Source organism: Lepidochelys kempii, chromosome 1 (assembly GCF_965140265.1).
Source record: "Lepidochelys kempii isolate rLepKem1 chromosome 1, rLepKem1.hap2, whole genome shotgun sequence".
In the NCBI taxonomy this organism is placed as follows: domain Eukaryota; kingdom Metazoa; phylum Chordata; order Testudines; family Cheloniidae; genus Lepidochelys; species Lepidochelys kempii.
In genome coordinates, this window is record NC_133256.1 from 125,897,203 (window position 1) to 125,913,053 (window position 15,851).

Genomic DNA, 15,851 nt, shown 5'->3' on the forward strand with positions numbered 1-15,851 from the left:
TTCTTGAGACTATTGACATCTCAGAGCAATTGACATGGGGACTATTAAATGCAACCATATTCTGCATAAGAGGAAAATCTGATAGCACCCAAGTGGAACTATTAAAAGAAAACAAAAGAAAGACTAAGCAACATATGATAGGACAGCAACTGTTAAGGTGGTTAGCATGTTCTCCTTGAAAAGCTGGTTAGCCTTTAAAAAAAACTGCAAAACAAAAAAGTTAATATTATAGTTATCTGATGAATGTCCCTAATAAGTTTAAAAGGAGCAGACAGTAAAGTTAAATTGGACCACACCAACTTGAAATTAGTCATTTTAAAAAAAAGATGGAGATACCAAACCTGCCCCTGAGTGTCCATCAAATTTGTGATTTTACAAATATCTCCCCCTCTTCATTTTTTTTTTAAAGTTTCTCTCCCCTGTTGCTGTGTTAAAGACTCAGACAAAGGTAAGAAAAATCAGTGAAATTGATGATATAGTTATGAAACGTACAAAATGAAAGAAACAACAACTCTCTTCTTTTTCAGCTACGTAATCTAGGTGTGACCTGTAACAATAATAGATTTAAATAAATCTCTCTCCAGACTTTTTATTAATTATTAAAGTTGACCGTGTCCCTTCACAGTGTAGGCCTGGCCAGAATTTGAACCCACTGCAGATCACTGTTCACCTGAAGTTCTCAATGCTTCTGGATACCCCAGCAGCCACAGACATGGTAGGCACCTTTTCCATGTATGTCTGGCAAGCAGGCTGTGTCCCTTCTATTGTGTTCAGACTTTGTTATGATGATTCACATATTCATGTTCTCCAGGCTTGACCACTCTAATAATCCTCTAACTATTAATGAAGCCGACAATCTTAAATAAATATATAAATAAAAAGCGACAGTTGACTTAGCACTGTCTGCTTAAGAACGAAGGCTGACAAAAGTACATCCCCTGGAGTGCTCTCCTCACAGCCTCCCTGCAAAATACCACGTTTCCGTCTTAAACTTCAAAGCCACATAAGGGGTAGGTCACATTTCCCGGGGACTGCCTGACCCTGCTTCATGATGACTTCACATGGTTTCTGTGTTCCACTATATGCAGGAGTCAGAACTTTCTGCACAACTGCTTCACACATCTGGAGTTAACTCCCAGAAGATATTAAAATGACTACAAACCACACTGATTTCAGATGAAAATTCCCAGTCCACTTTAAATCATCAGCCTTTCCAACTTAATGTAAGAAAAAGAAAAAAAGGATTCAAAGTAAAGTCTCTTTCAGTCAGCTAGGCATAGAAGAAACATTTGTGTGTTTGGAGAGGCACTCATATCTCAGCAATGGGGGCCATTTAAGAACCTAGATGAACAGATGAAGCCAGTGACCACAGGCTCTGACAGACATGCACTTGCAGGTACTGTGGTATGACATCACATCCTTTGTGTAAGTCTGCCTATGCCAGTATAAGAAATACGTACATCTTCCTTACATGAATAGTTTTTGTAAAATCGTGTGTGTGTGTGTATGTGTTTCTTTTGCTTAAGTTTTTCACATTTTCAGGTCATTAGAGCTGGTTGGGAATTTACTGTTATAATATTTTTCTGATGGAAAAAATAGATTGCTACTGAAGCAGTTTCCCAGCCTCTAGTTCACTACTGGAAAACAGAGATGTACCTTTCTTCTTTCCTCTTCCTGTATCTGTGGTAACGTAAATGAGCCAACTATACCAATTACTTATGTTGTAGAAGATCATTTTTATAACTTTGTCATCATTTACACTATAGTGTTAAAGATTTGCATGGAAAATGAACATCCTAGCTATATAGCATATATATAAAAATCAGGACAATTATGATGGAAATTACATTCTTATTTTAGGAGGTTAACCTCTCCTCTTGCAGTATTCAATTCAATTCTAGGAAAGGAATCAAAGTGAGTTTGCCAAAAATTCTGTATGTTTTTTTTTTTATGAAGTGGTAACTTTCATAACCTGCACTTCCCACCTTAAATCCATCTAAATTAGAAAAATGTGATGTTAAAATAGTTATGGAATATTTTCCCCACTTTAAATTACATTAAATCAAGTGTTAACAGATTTTCAAAATGTATGAATTTTGATATACAAACAAGGGCTTTTAGAATTTTATTTTTAATACGATAAACAAAACAGACACCAAATTATGTCTAAGAGCATGTCTACCCTACAGGTGCTGCAGCTATACTGCTGTAGTAACATAGTGTAAACACTTCCTACTTCATAGTTTCATTCAAACAGTGTTTTGGAGCTTATTTAGATCATATCACTAAAGGGGTGGTGGAGACAGTTGCTTTGAGACCCGTATTCTATCCTTTCATTCATGAAATATTACATTCAGACCTGGCTTGAGGCACATATTAAAGAGTTTGATGACCCTAGCTGTATAAAACTGTGCAGTGATTTTGCAGAGTGAACAGACTTTATGCAAGAGAACAAAGGTTTTGTGCTAGGAAACACCTTATAAATTTACATTTTAGACTGTGTTTAGCACGAACACAAATGAAAACACAACTGCCTCCTTCCCAGCTTATAGATTATAGGTAAGGCTATGATTTTGTCACAGAGGTTGCCGAAGTCACGGAATCCATGACTTACAAAGACCTCCAGGAGTTCAGCTCTGGCAGCTGGGAGCTGCAGGGCCCTACCGCCTCCTGCAGCAGCAGGGAGCGGTAAGGTACCCCTGCCGTCATGGGCAGTGGGTGTACCCCAGGAGCTCCCCGGCTGCTGCCGCAGGGAGTAAGGGGGACCCCGGCAGCACCTTCAGCTGCCGCCGCATTTCATCATTGATATTTTTAGTAAGTGAGAGACAGGTTATGGGCTTCTGTGAATTTTTCTTTATTGCCCGTGACCTGTCCGTGACTTTTACTAAAAATATCCATGACAAAATATTAGCCTTAATCATAGGCATGTTGTGGTGCTGAAAATTTCTGTAGAAAGACAGTGGTGAACCACTCGCTTTGTTGACTGATCCATTGGATGGCATTGAAATCAATCTCATAGGATTAAATATGGATTTTGTCACTAAAAAGGTACTATAGACACATCTGCCTCTCCCCCCCATAAAAAAAAAGGATAACAAATCCAAGTGCTGACAGCTGTAGGAAAAAAGAATGGTAGATAACCTACTGCCCTGTCTATTTAGGTAAGCTCCAGTATCATGTCGAGCTACCCAATAAAAACAACCCAAAATTCATGCCAATATCCCTTCATTAAAAGGGAATTTTCATTTGGCAACATAACTGATGAAATGACTACAGATTGACACATCTAACTTGTTAAAGTAACCAATATTTGACATTAGGCAGAAGAGGTATCACCTATGTCTGTTCCTGAAGGGGATCAATCCATCGCAGGATAGGTAGGGTTTGAATCCTGAAGTTTTAGATTCCACCATGAAGGCAAGGCAGTTGGTGTGACGTGCCTCGCCCTGCTAGAATACCAGGTTGTGTCTTAGTTTGGATTTTCTTTATTTTTTTTTTTCATGGGGGAGCTGTGGAATGGAAGTATGAGAAGATTTTGTCTCCTAAAAGGTTGAAAAAGAACCTGTTTAAAGTCTCGGAAGACAGTGGTAGGTCTGATGCTCGCTGGGTTCAGTCCTGCTGCCACAGGTGGTAAATGGGAAATAAGGGTGGGTTACAGCCATTCTACTCTTCATACCCTTGTACAGGAGCACAAAGAGGCACAAGACACATGTGCGGCCCAAAGAGAGACCCTTTTATACTGCTGTATGGCAGCATTAGTCATAAAATTCCATCAGTCCTCACTTTTTTTTCCTAGTACACTTTCAGCAGACATGCAGCGCACATACCAGGAAAGGTATAGTTTTTAAAAACATTTTTAAAGTCTTTACATATAATATACAAGAAATACTCAATTGGGCTTTTATTTTCAGTGTAATCAAATAGCTGTAACAGGAAGAACTATATTCATTTTCCTTTTTTATTTTTCATTTTAAAAATTCCATTGATTAAAAACCCGACAACATAAGAGTTTTAATTTTTCTAGTTAATATTTAACTCAAATACTTAAATGAATGTATTTGAAATGCCAAGAAATCTTTCTTTAGTGGCAAAGATTTTAAGTTTGTCTACTGAGAACACTGCCATCTAGTGAATCCCAAAATATTGCTGGAAATAAAGTTGATAAGCATATGAACTCAAGAAATAATCCCGATGGCTTTTGCTTTTTTACCCCTCTTCTTATTCCCCTGCACCTTTTTGGAATTTACTGTGCTTGTAATAAACATTTCATCCAGAGAAATAAAGCACCATAACAGAGTGAACAAAATAAAATAATGCAGAATCTGCTTTCCATTCTCCATGTTCAAACTTCAATAAGATAGGAGAGGTTTTTGATATAGTAGTTAAAGTCTCAGTCTTAAAGTTATACCAGGCTCTTTAGAGCAAACTAGTAGCCTCTCTCTGCGCAAGAACAGTCCATGCACAAAATCTAAACTTCTGTCAAAAAAACTAAGCCTCCAACTGAAATATAAGTTGGAGTGAGAGGGTAGAAAATAATTAAGTTTGATCATACCACTGTTTTTTTTTTTTTTTAAGGAAAAAAGAGAAACATGTTTAAATATATACATATATTTTCTTAATTCTTGAACTGTGAATCAGGTGAGTTACCCTTTATGAAGCTTGCTCACTTCTCTTCAAAGAATTGCCAAACAGACAAGTTACAGTGCTAGTTTGCAGGATGCTCAACCTTTGAGAAAGGTATAACAGATTATTAATATTTTACAGAGGTTCAAACTGAACTCCATGATGGGAGAATATATAATTGCAGAATTTTGAGCAGAATATTTTCATAACTGTAAACTGGGATTTTGCTGCAGAATCTCCAGTCAGGTTACTGGGAGTTGTATGGCTAAATTATTTTGCCTTCCTAATTGGGTACATCTTTGCGGTCTCTCTCATAGGCTCTCAATTCTTTTCTTCACAGAAAGACAAGATAATCTAATTAGTAATAGACATAACATATACCCAAGATATTTCAAACTTGTTATTCGGAATACTGAAATAGAGTGAAAGTTATGTACTTAGTATCACTAGAGAAACACTTACCCCGACAGCATCTCAAATATCAGAATTCCTAGAGCCCACCAGTCCACGGCTCTTCCATGACCTTTACTCTGTATCACTTCTGGTGCAAGGTATTCTGGTGTGCCACACAAAGTCCATGTTCTAAGAGAAATGAACCAACAAAAACATAACATCTAAACTTTCACTTACTGTTTTAAAGGGCTGGATTGCAACTATAATTAAAATTAATACTGTAGGCAAACTAACGTTTGGAACAGTCAAGTTCACAAAGCTCTAAATGTATATTACAAGTGGCAAGTCAAGAATACTGCTGTTCTTAATCATTTCATACAAAGTCAGGAAAGGCCACTGTAAATTATCTACTCTGAACTCCCATAACAGAGGCATCGGAAAGTGAAATGACTTTCTCAGGGTCAAACAGGAACAGGAAAATGAAATGTCTTTCTCAGGGTCAAACAGGAGGTTAGTGATAAAGATAGGAATAGAAACCAGGTTTCCTGATTCCCAGCACAGTGCTCTATTCACTAGACCAGTGGTCACGAACCCATCGATTGCAATCGACCGGTCGATCCTGGAGCCTCAGACAGTCGATCGCGATCTCCGGGGCTAAAAGTCCAGCGGTGCAGCGGGCTCAGGCCGTCAGGCTGCCTGCCATGGCCCCATGCTGCTCCCGAAAGTGCCTGGCTGCGGGCATGTTTCTGCGCCCTGGGGAAAGGGAGTGGGGGGGGGGGTGCGGTGGCTTTGCACACTGCCCCCACCCCTGTAGCTCCCATTGGCTGGCTCCCGGCCAATGAGAGCAGTGGGACGGTGCTTGCAGGCACAGGCAGTGCACAGATACCCGCTACTCCCCTCACCCCCGGGGGCCGCATGCAGAGACGTGTCAGCAGCCAGCCACTTCTGGGAGCAGCATTGGGCCATGGCAGGCAGTCTGTCTGAGCCCTCTGAGCTGCAGACCAGGAGCCGCCTGTGGTAAATGCCTCCAAGCTGGAGCCTGCACCTTGCACCCCTGCCTGCACCCAAACACCCAGCCCAGAGCTGAAGATTTTTAGAATCATGTTGTTCATTCTATCTATCCATTCACATTCCTATGTATGCATCTTATTTTCATGCTAGGACATTTCCAATATTTATAATTAGAATTTAACATATTTTGTAAGAAAAAGAGAGAGAAATAGGCAAAAAAAAAAAATCAGTAAAGTACACAGCTTTCATCTACTCCTGAAGACTGCATCCACCATGCCAACCCACAAAGCTTGCAGCTCATATAGAAATGCATCTTTTGTAGTTTTCTCAAAAGCCAAAGTTCTCCAAATTAGCTTAAATATGCAGTAAATAAATAACTTTTTAGACAATTTAAAATTATGTTCCTTATAGTGCGCTGTAGTCCTGAGTCCGAGTCACCTGTACAATCATAGAATATCAGGGTTGGAAGGGACCTCAGGGAGGTCACCTAGTCCAACTCCCTGCTCAAAGCAGGGTCAATCCCCAACGAAATCATCCCAGCCAGGGCTTTGTCAAGCCTGACCTTAAAAACCTCTAAAATGCAGGCACTTTTGGTCAGTCAAGAATAGTATTAGTAATACTAAGAATAGCAATAGTAGTAACTTCAGCATTGTGCATGGCGGCAATGAGTTGTTTGTGTAATACTGCTAAAACCTCCAGTAAGCTCCAGCCATTGACAAAACCCATCTTGAATCTTCTGATTCAGTATTTAATTTTGTACTCTGATCTCTGCTAGTCATCAGTGTGCTACAACCCTACCCCTGAGGCTATTTAAGGCTCCCCGTGTGTCTGGAAATGACAACTTTCAGCAGAATCCCAGCCCTCCCTTTTAAACACATCTGAAGGACTCGTGCCAGAGCTCCCTCCCATACCCTGCACCCCCTCCCACACCACAACACCGTGCCCCAGCCTGGAACCCCCTCCTGCACACAAACTCCCCCCAGAGCCCACACCCCTCATCTGATCTTGCACCCCAATACCCTGCACCAGCCCGGAGCCTGCTCCTGCAGCCAAACTCCCTCCTAGGGCTTGCACCCCTCACTCCTGTACCCCAGCTCCCTACCCCAGGCTCAGCCAATGCACACCCCACAGTTGAGAATGTTACACTGATTTGCAACAATCCCGAAATCCGAAAGGGTTTTGGATCTATAAACCATAAATGGCACTAATAAAAAGTAAAACTCATGAATTGTCCAGTGGATTCTATGAGATTAGGTGCAGTGTGACCATACGATGCCAGCACCCAAAGCCCCTCCTAGAGCTTGCACCCCTCACTCCTGCACCCCAACCCCCTGCCCCAGACTCAGCCCAGAGACCCCTCCCACACTCCGAACCCCTCGGCTCCAGCCCAGAGCCTGCACCTCCTCCTGCACCCCAATGCCCTGCCCCAGCCTGGTAAAAGCGAGTGAGGATGTGGGAGACAGAGTGACGGAGGTTGGGGGGAATGGAGTGAGCAGGGGCGGGGCCTCGGGGCAGCGGCAGGGTAGATAGATCCTGGGTTGATCTTAAGTTCGAAAAGTGATCTTGTTCGTAAAAAGATTGGAAACCACTGCACTAAACTATACTGCTTTGAACTTTGTTCCAGTCTAAAAATCAATAGGGATCCATCAAACTTGTGTTTGATTACTTTTTAAAGCTCAGTTTACTTAGAAATATTTATTGTCGCAAGAATTATTGGAATATCCTCTCTCCGCAGATACACAGGTCTGCTAAAATTTAAACGCTCTGCAATGTAATTCAAGCAAACACTTATATTATAGTATATTACATATACACACACATTTAACTTTCTGCTTTGACTCAGGGCTCATTTATTGTTTTGTTAGGATACATTTCTAGCCATTCAAAATGTATCTTTACTATCCAAGGTTACGCACTATTATTAAGGAATGTTATTAAGTGGTAATTCAGCTGTCTATGTTATATACAATAGATAACTAATTGTTGTAATGAACTAGAACGCCGAACTGTTCTCTGTGAAACATCGTTGCCGCATCTCTTTCAGAGTTTCACTGGCTTTACTATCTTGAGATTCTTTTTAAGTGTGAAAATAAAAATCCTGTTTTCATTTTTGAAGACCTGCACTTCCCTCAAATGAAGGAGTCAAAAGATAAAGCCTTAAAGAATATTCTTGAGTTGAAATGGGAATAAGGGGCATCTGCATCACAGAAGAGGTATGTAGTCTTACTCCTTGTCAAATTTTGACAAAAAGTACTCCTAGAATTAATGAGAAAAATCATTTCAAAGCTTTGTATCCCACCACTATAGCTGCATTTGATATAAAAAAACATATCTCCCCCCCCCCCCAAAAAAAACAAAACAAAACAAAACAAAACTATACATTGGCTATATCTCGGGGCCGGGGAGTGTTTTAAGAGTCAGGCCTGAGATTTTAAATTGGGTGTTTATGAGAAAGGAAAAAAACTGTTGAGGCAATCCTTTAAAAGCAGGCTCCTACTGTAGGAGTTTAAGTTTGATATTTTTTTAAATGTGGCAAAAGTTAAAGATGTTTTGCTCCAACAGAACTGTCAGAATACATTTTCAAACACACTCCTCTACATGCCCAGCATTTCTTGAAACTGTTCATTAGCCTGAAGGTACTCCTTCAGTTTTTACCATAAGAAGCTTGGGGTATTATTTTTAAAATTTGGAAAATGTCTGATGATTAGAAAATACAATCTAATACATACAAATACCCAGACACAACCCTGCTTTACACACTAGTGCCATCTAGCAGTAGCCTGAAAGAGGACTATAAATGCATTACAAGGTATGCAATCAGTCTTAAAAAATGAAAATTTCAAAACAAATAAAAAACAGAACCATATCATTTTAGGGTTTGATTTTTCATTCACATTAATTTGTCAAGTGCTACTGAGCCAGATTCTAGCCTCTGGCTATGGACTTTATGGACAGAAAACAACGCATGCAGCACAGAAGGGAGCTGGAATCTTCTTGGATTCTGACCTTCACAACTTATTTGTGGCCAGATTTTTCAGATAGAAGAGGCCTTATGAAATATTAGAGCATTGCTTCCAGTGCACAAAAGATTACATATCTTACTGCTAACAATAAGATTAAAATGAGCTGTTTCCTTAACTACTTGACAGTTTAGTAATGGATAAAATTACTCAACTTGCGAAAGGAAAATGACAAGTGTAGGGAAATATAATTAGGGAGTACCTGGTCAAACAGGACTATTGGGTTTTACTACTACCTAACAGGCCACCTGTTTTGACTGCTAATTTTATCACAAACTACTTATGTTAACTGATTGCCCACACACATTTGCAGGCGAGTGTGTTAACTCTTCGTCCCACTGGAATCATTAGCGTATCTATTTTTCTCACACGGCATTCTTCTGGATATACTTGTGCTTTTACCTTTTTATTTTTCTAGATTTATAAAATACATTCATTCCATGTTTCAGGAACGTAAATAATTTGATAATTTTTAAAAAAAACTCAAGTTGCTCTGCTGAGATCAATAATAAAGTTCACCAAGTTCATAAATGGAAAGCCCCTCCCCCACACAAAAGTTCTGGGAAAAGTGACCAGCCTTACAGAATATTTATTGACTGCATGCTTCTGTTTTCTCTGAAAATATAACTGAAGCAGAAAGGCAATTAATCTTTAATGGAGTAGACAAATTATTTTAAAACACTACAAGATTTTTTATATCTTAGGTTCACAAGGTAGGAATTAAAATAAAGCAGGAAACCGAAGGGCATGGAAATTGTCTTGTGTAGGATTGTAGCTTAAATTCCCACTAAGCTGTGCAGTGGCGCAGCAGGCTATCAGGGGGCCCTGCAGACTTGCCCTGGGGCTATGGTAGGGAGAGAGGATTTCCCCCAACCCTCTCTTACCCCAGTAGCCCAGGGCTGGGGGGAGAGGCACCTCTTTCTCTCTCTCCCCCAGCCCCGGAGCTGCCATTGCTGGGGGGGGGGGGGAAGGAGGGAGAGGTTGGGGAAGAGAAGAGAGAGAAAGTGGTGCCACTCCCCCAGCCCTGGGCTACTGGGGCAAGAGAAGGTTGGGGGGAATCCTCTCCCCCCTACCACAGCCCTGGGGCAGCCTGCACCCCAAACCCTGCCTCAGAGCCTGCACTCGCAGCCAAAACGCTCACCCCCTGACCCTGCAACCCTCTGCCCCAGCTCTGAGCCCCCTCCTGCATCTCAACCCCCTAATCCCCAACCCTACCCCAGAGCCAGCACCCCCAGCCAGAGCACTCAACACCCCACACACACCGCAACCCTCTGCCCCAGCCCTGAGCCCCCACCCACACTCCAAAGCCCTCAGCCCCACCCCCGCCACACATCACCTCCCTATTGGTGCACATAGCAAAATTAATTCTGCACACGGATATAAAAAGTTAGAGGGAACATTGATTGCAGCTGTATTTTCATAACAATGTGCATCTAGTCTTGTTCTTAAAACTTTAAGCTATCAGAAAAGGCTTTGCCCAGCTTGTCTAAGCAAAATGTATTCAACTAGAACTAGGGCCGACAAGTGATTAAAAAAAAATCACAATTAAACACACTATTAATAGAATACCATTTATTTAAATATTTTTGGATGTTTTCTACATTTTCAAATATATTGATTTCAATTATAACAGAATACGAAGCGTACAGGGCTCACTTGATATTTATTTATTACAAATATTTGCACTGTTAAAAACAAAAGAAATAGTATTTTTCAATTCATCTAACACAAGTACTGTAGTGCAACCTCGATCATGAAAGTTGAACTTACAAATATAGAATTATGTACCAAAAACAACTGCATTCAAAAATAAAACAATGTAAAACTTTAGAGCCTACAGGTCCATTCAGTCCTATTTCTTGTTAAGCCAATCGCTCAGACAAATAAGTTTGTTTACATTTGCGGGAGATAATGCTGCCTGCTTCTTGTTCACGTCACCTAAAAGTAAGAACTGGTTTTCGCATGGCACTGTTGTAGCCAGCGATGCAAGATATTTACATGCCAGATGCGCTAAACATTTGTATGTCCCTTCATGCTTCAACCACCATTCCAGAGGACATATGTCCATGCTGCTGATGGGTTCTGCTGTATAACAATCCAAAGCAGTGCAGATCAACGCATGTTCATTTTCATCATCTGAGTCAGATGTCACCAGCAAAAGGTTGATTTTCTTTTTTGGTGGTTCGGGTTCTGTAGTTTTCGCATAAGAGAGTGTTGCTCTTTTAATACTTCTGAAACCATGCTCGACACCTCATCCCTCAGATTTTGGAAGGCACTTCAGATTCTTAAACCTTGGGTCAAGTGCTATTGCTATCTTTAGAAATCTCACATTGGTAAAAATGTAAAACCCTTCTTTACATTTTGTCAAATATGCAGCGAAAGTGTTCTTAAAATGAACAATATGTGCTGAGTCATCATCTGAGACTGCTGTAACATGAAATATGTGGCAGAATGCGCTTGAGAGAGAGCCAGAGACATACAATTCTCCTCCATTCTCCCCTAAGTTAGTCACAAATTTAATTAACACATTATTTCTTTAATGAGCATCATCAGCATGGAAAAGTGTACTCTGGAATGGTGGCCGAAGCATGAAGGGGCATACAAATGTTTAGCATATCTGGCACGTAAATACCATGCAATGCCGGCTACAAAAGTCCCATGTGAATGCCTGTTCTAACTTTCTGGTGCCATTATAAATGAGAAGTGGGCAGTATTATCTTCTGTAAATGTAAATAAACTTGTTTGTTTTAGCGATTGACTGTATACGTAGGAGGACTGAATGGACTTGTAGGCCCTAAGGTTTTGTATTGTTTTGTTTTGAGTGCAGTTATTTAACAAAAAAATCTGCATTTGTAAGTTGCACTTTCACAATAAAGAGATTGTACTAGAGTACGTTTATGAGGTGAATTGAAAAATACTATTTCTTTTGTTTTTTACAGTGCAAATATTTGTAATAAAAATAATAAAGTGAGCAGTGTACACTTATTCTGTGTTGTAATTGAAATGAATATATTTGAAAATGTAGAAAAACATCCAAAAATATTTAATACATTTCAATTGGTATTCTATTGTTTAATAGTGCGATTAAAACTGCAATAAATTGACAGCCCTAACTATAACTAAACAAGTCAAAATATTAGATAATTAAGATTGTAGGGTTTTATGCTGGCTCCCATCACCGTAGTATCCGAATGTGTTTACTGAAAGTCAGCAGAGGAATAGCCAAGTCCTCAGTGGATGTCAAGGTTTACTTGGGTGGGGCTGTATAGGAGGAAGGGGTTTGGTTTATTTTATTTTTGGGGGGGAGGGAGGGTCGGGTGCCTAGGTGGGGTATCTATATTGTTAGTATCATTCTTGCAACAACGTAAAGGATTTTTCAAACCCTTCAAAAAGAATTTAATAGTGTTTCCTGAAGATGGTCAGACACTGGATTTACCGAATGTCCTTTGGAAGTTCATTCCATACCCAGATTCCCTCAGCTGACAATGCTTTATCCCCAGCTCTTATATACTTTGCCCTGTAAGACACTCATTTCTACAGTGAGAGAGCAAGAGCACTCATTTCTACAGTGAGAGAGCAAGAGCACTTTACAGATAGGTAGAATAGTAGTCCCTAACTCAATGAATTTAGAATTCAGTTAATTTCATGATGAAGTCAATGGGAATCTATCCATTGATTTAAATGGAAGTTTGATTGGGTCCTTTAGAGGATTGGGGTCCTGAGTTATAACTGTTCTGCACAGGCAAATCATGTCCATGTAGAATTTCATTGGTCTGTATTTGTAGCAGGATCAAGGTATGTGCAAACAATAATGATTGAGATATATTAAACATATCCTTCACCTCAACTCAGGCAGATACATTATTCTTATTGTGGTGCTTCCATCAACTGAGAAACAAACTGCTAATTGTAATCTACAAAATAATAACTTAATTTTGCACAGAAGTATTGTGTGGGTGTCTCCAAAAACATCTTAGTAGTATTAATATTATTTTCACCGGTTTCAAACAGTATTGGAAATTAAAGTTGTTACAAAAGTTCTGCTCAAATAAATCACATTCTATGGGCCAGTTGTGGCTTGGGATTAAACATCTATTGTGCTGGAGCAAGAATACTCCAAAAACTTTAATGATGCTGACTTCACCACACTAACTGAAGTACCTTGACTTCCCTGAACGCTTTCCTCACCTTTAACTTAGGTTAAAACAGTAGAAGGAAACAAATAGCTAAATTATCTAAAATTTCTACCATGTAAAACATTTCCCTACACCTTGAAATGTTGTGATGGCTTGCTCCAAAGCCATTTCTTAAAATCTTGAGTGAAACCCTGCATTGGATGGAGTATTAGCAGTCTTTTCCAAAACTTAAGCTCATTTTCTCCATGTTTTCAGGGAAGGCATCTGAGGGAGAGCAGTACAGAAAGGAGTGAGACAGCAAGAGAAATAGGAAAATGGTGTATAGAAGTAATAGCTTAAAATAGGTGTTGTGTCCACTAAAAACCACACATGAATGAAATTAAAACCAATATGGGACTTTTATATGCTCATTCTCTTCTTCAGGCTATTGCTGATGCTTCTGTATCTTCCTCTCTTTTCTCCTTTTATCTCTTCCCATTTTCCCACTCTTGCTTTTGAGGTAATTGGAATATATGTTCCTAATCACATGCCTGTTGATATCTAGACACTTAATCTCAAAAGTACGTTTAGTCCTGGGTGAGAGAACAAGAGCGAAAAAAAGATAATCAGGAAGTGAAGTGAGGACACACTACTTTGGAGGAAGCCACCCACATGAAGCGGAAAATTGGAAGAAAACAGTGAGTGATAGAGAAGGAAGAAAAGAGGACAAGTAAACATAAAAGAAGCAGAAAAGAGATAGCTCCTTGTTTTCTAAGGACGGTTGGAGAAAAGAAGCAGGAGAGAATAGAAAACTAAAGAAAAATCTTACCTGTCAGAAACCACCACCTTATCATTCACAGACTGAAAAATTGCTATTTTAGGGAGAAAGCGTAATATGGAGCTGCCTCGCTCCATGGAAAGCTCAGGTAGACCCGAGAAGCTATGCGTACAGGAAGGACAGTGCAGATTGCGCAATCACGGAGACTGGCACAATTTGCTCCCTTACACGTTGTGACCTGACAATCAGTGAGAGGATTTGGGAGGGTTTAACCTGGCCCATGTCTTCTTGTTATTTCCTGGGATGACATTCTCCACCCTTTTCGGCTTACCAAAGCAGCAGACCTTGTGCTCATTTGAATACAGAAACTGCAACTGTTTAAACCAAGGCACGGTGGGGAACTCTGTGTGGGCTCATTTATCTTCTGTATGCTGCACATGGGCTTGTTACGACCTGGCCTGTGGCAGCCAACTCATTCGGCCAAAGGTAGGAATGACGGGGAAAAAAAAAAAATGAAGTAACCCACAAACTAAAGGGAACAGAAGAGTGAGAAATCGTCACATTTCATGTTAAAATGATACCCTCCTGAACCATTAATCTTAATTACTCCTTTTTTAGAATACTTTGACAGCAATTTACTTCAGGCATTTAAGAGGAAATATCAATAAACTGACATTTTTGCCATTTTTGAAAGGGAATAATCTTTACATGCAAACATTATGAAGTGTGAACCAGTGATACACAAGCTTGTCATGTTTTATAAGGCATTCTAATCCTTAGAAAGATGTCAATGTAAGTAATAGAATAATCTAAAGGCCAGGGTACAAGCACTAGGAATGGTATAATTCTGTTTAATTCCTTTTTGAGGGAGGAGAGAAACACCACAGATAATCTTGAGGTACTTCTGCTTTGATGTATAACCTGGCCTGGGCAGTTTCTTTGTAGCAGCTGTGTTAGTTTTCAGAGTTTTGAATTGTTGTATTTATATTTTTGTACAGCTCCTACCTTAGGGTAAGTGCTCTATAAATTTAAATTATAGCAGCTATGTAGCCACTACGTCTCTGCAATTGTATTAGGAAAGCTCTCCCTTTTTATAGATGCACAATAATACATAATACATTATATAGCTATAAAGCCACTACTTCTCTGCAATCAACTGTGTTACGATAGCTCTGGTTTTATAGATGCACACTAATATATAGCAGTGGTGGGCAAACATTTTGGCCGGAGGGCCGTATCTGGGTAGGGAAATTTCATGCAGGGCCATGAATGTAGGGCTGCGGTTGGGGTGCGGCAGGAGGCTCAGGTCAGGGGGTTGGGGTGCAGGAAGGGTGCAGTGGGGGCTCACAGCAGGGAGTTGGGGTCCGGGAGGGGTGCGGCAGGGGCTCAGGACAGCGGGCTGGGGTGCAAGAGGGAGTGCGGTGTGCGAGAAGGGGCTCAGGGCAGGGGGCTGGGGTGTGGGAAGAGGCTCAGCGCAGGGGTACAGGAGGAGAGGTGTGGGGTGTGGCAGGGGGCTCAAGGCATGGGGTTGGGGTGCGGAGTGCAGGAGGGATTGGGGTGCAGGCTCTGGCCTGGCGCCGCTTACCTTGAATGGCTCTGGGGTGGCTGTGGCGCGCAGCGGGGCTAAGGCAGGCTCCCTGCCTGCCCTGGCCCCTTGCTGCTCCTGGAAGCTGCCGGCACCATGTCCCTGCAGCCCCGGTGGGTGGGGGGGCAGAGGGCTCCACGTGCTGCCCATGCCTGCAGGTACCTCTCCCGAAGCTCCCATTGGCCGCAGTTCCCCATTCCCGGCCAATGGGAGCTGCAGGGGGCGGTTCCTGCAGGCGAGGGCAGTGCACAGAGCCTTCTCTCTCCCCCCCCCACCCCCCAGGGCTGCGGTGCCAGCCACTTCCAGGAGCAGCGCAGGGCTGGTAA

The 15,851-nt window shown here is 41.1% G+C and overlaps 1 protein-coding gene across 1 annotated transcript in view; it reads right to left on the reverse strand.

Moving 5' to 3' along the window:
* PRKX (protein kinase cAMP-dependent X-linked catalytic subunit) overlaps positions 1 to 15,851 on the reverse strand; it is a 120,445-nt gene that overhangs the window by 31,398 nt on the left and 73,196 nt on the right. Inside the window, exon 4 of the mRNA XM_073354212.1 lies at positions 5,086 to 5,205. Within this exon, the coding sequence (XP_073210313.1) occupies positions 5,086 to 5,205 (120 nt within the window). The remainder of the gene's footprint in view (positions 1 to 5,085; positions 5,206 to 15,851) is intronic.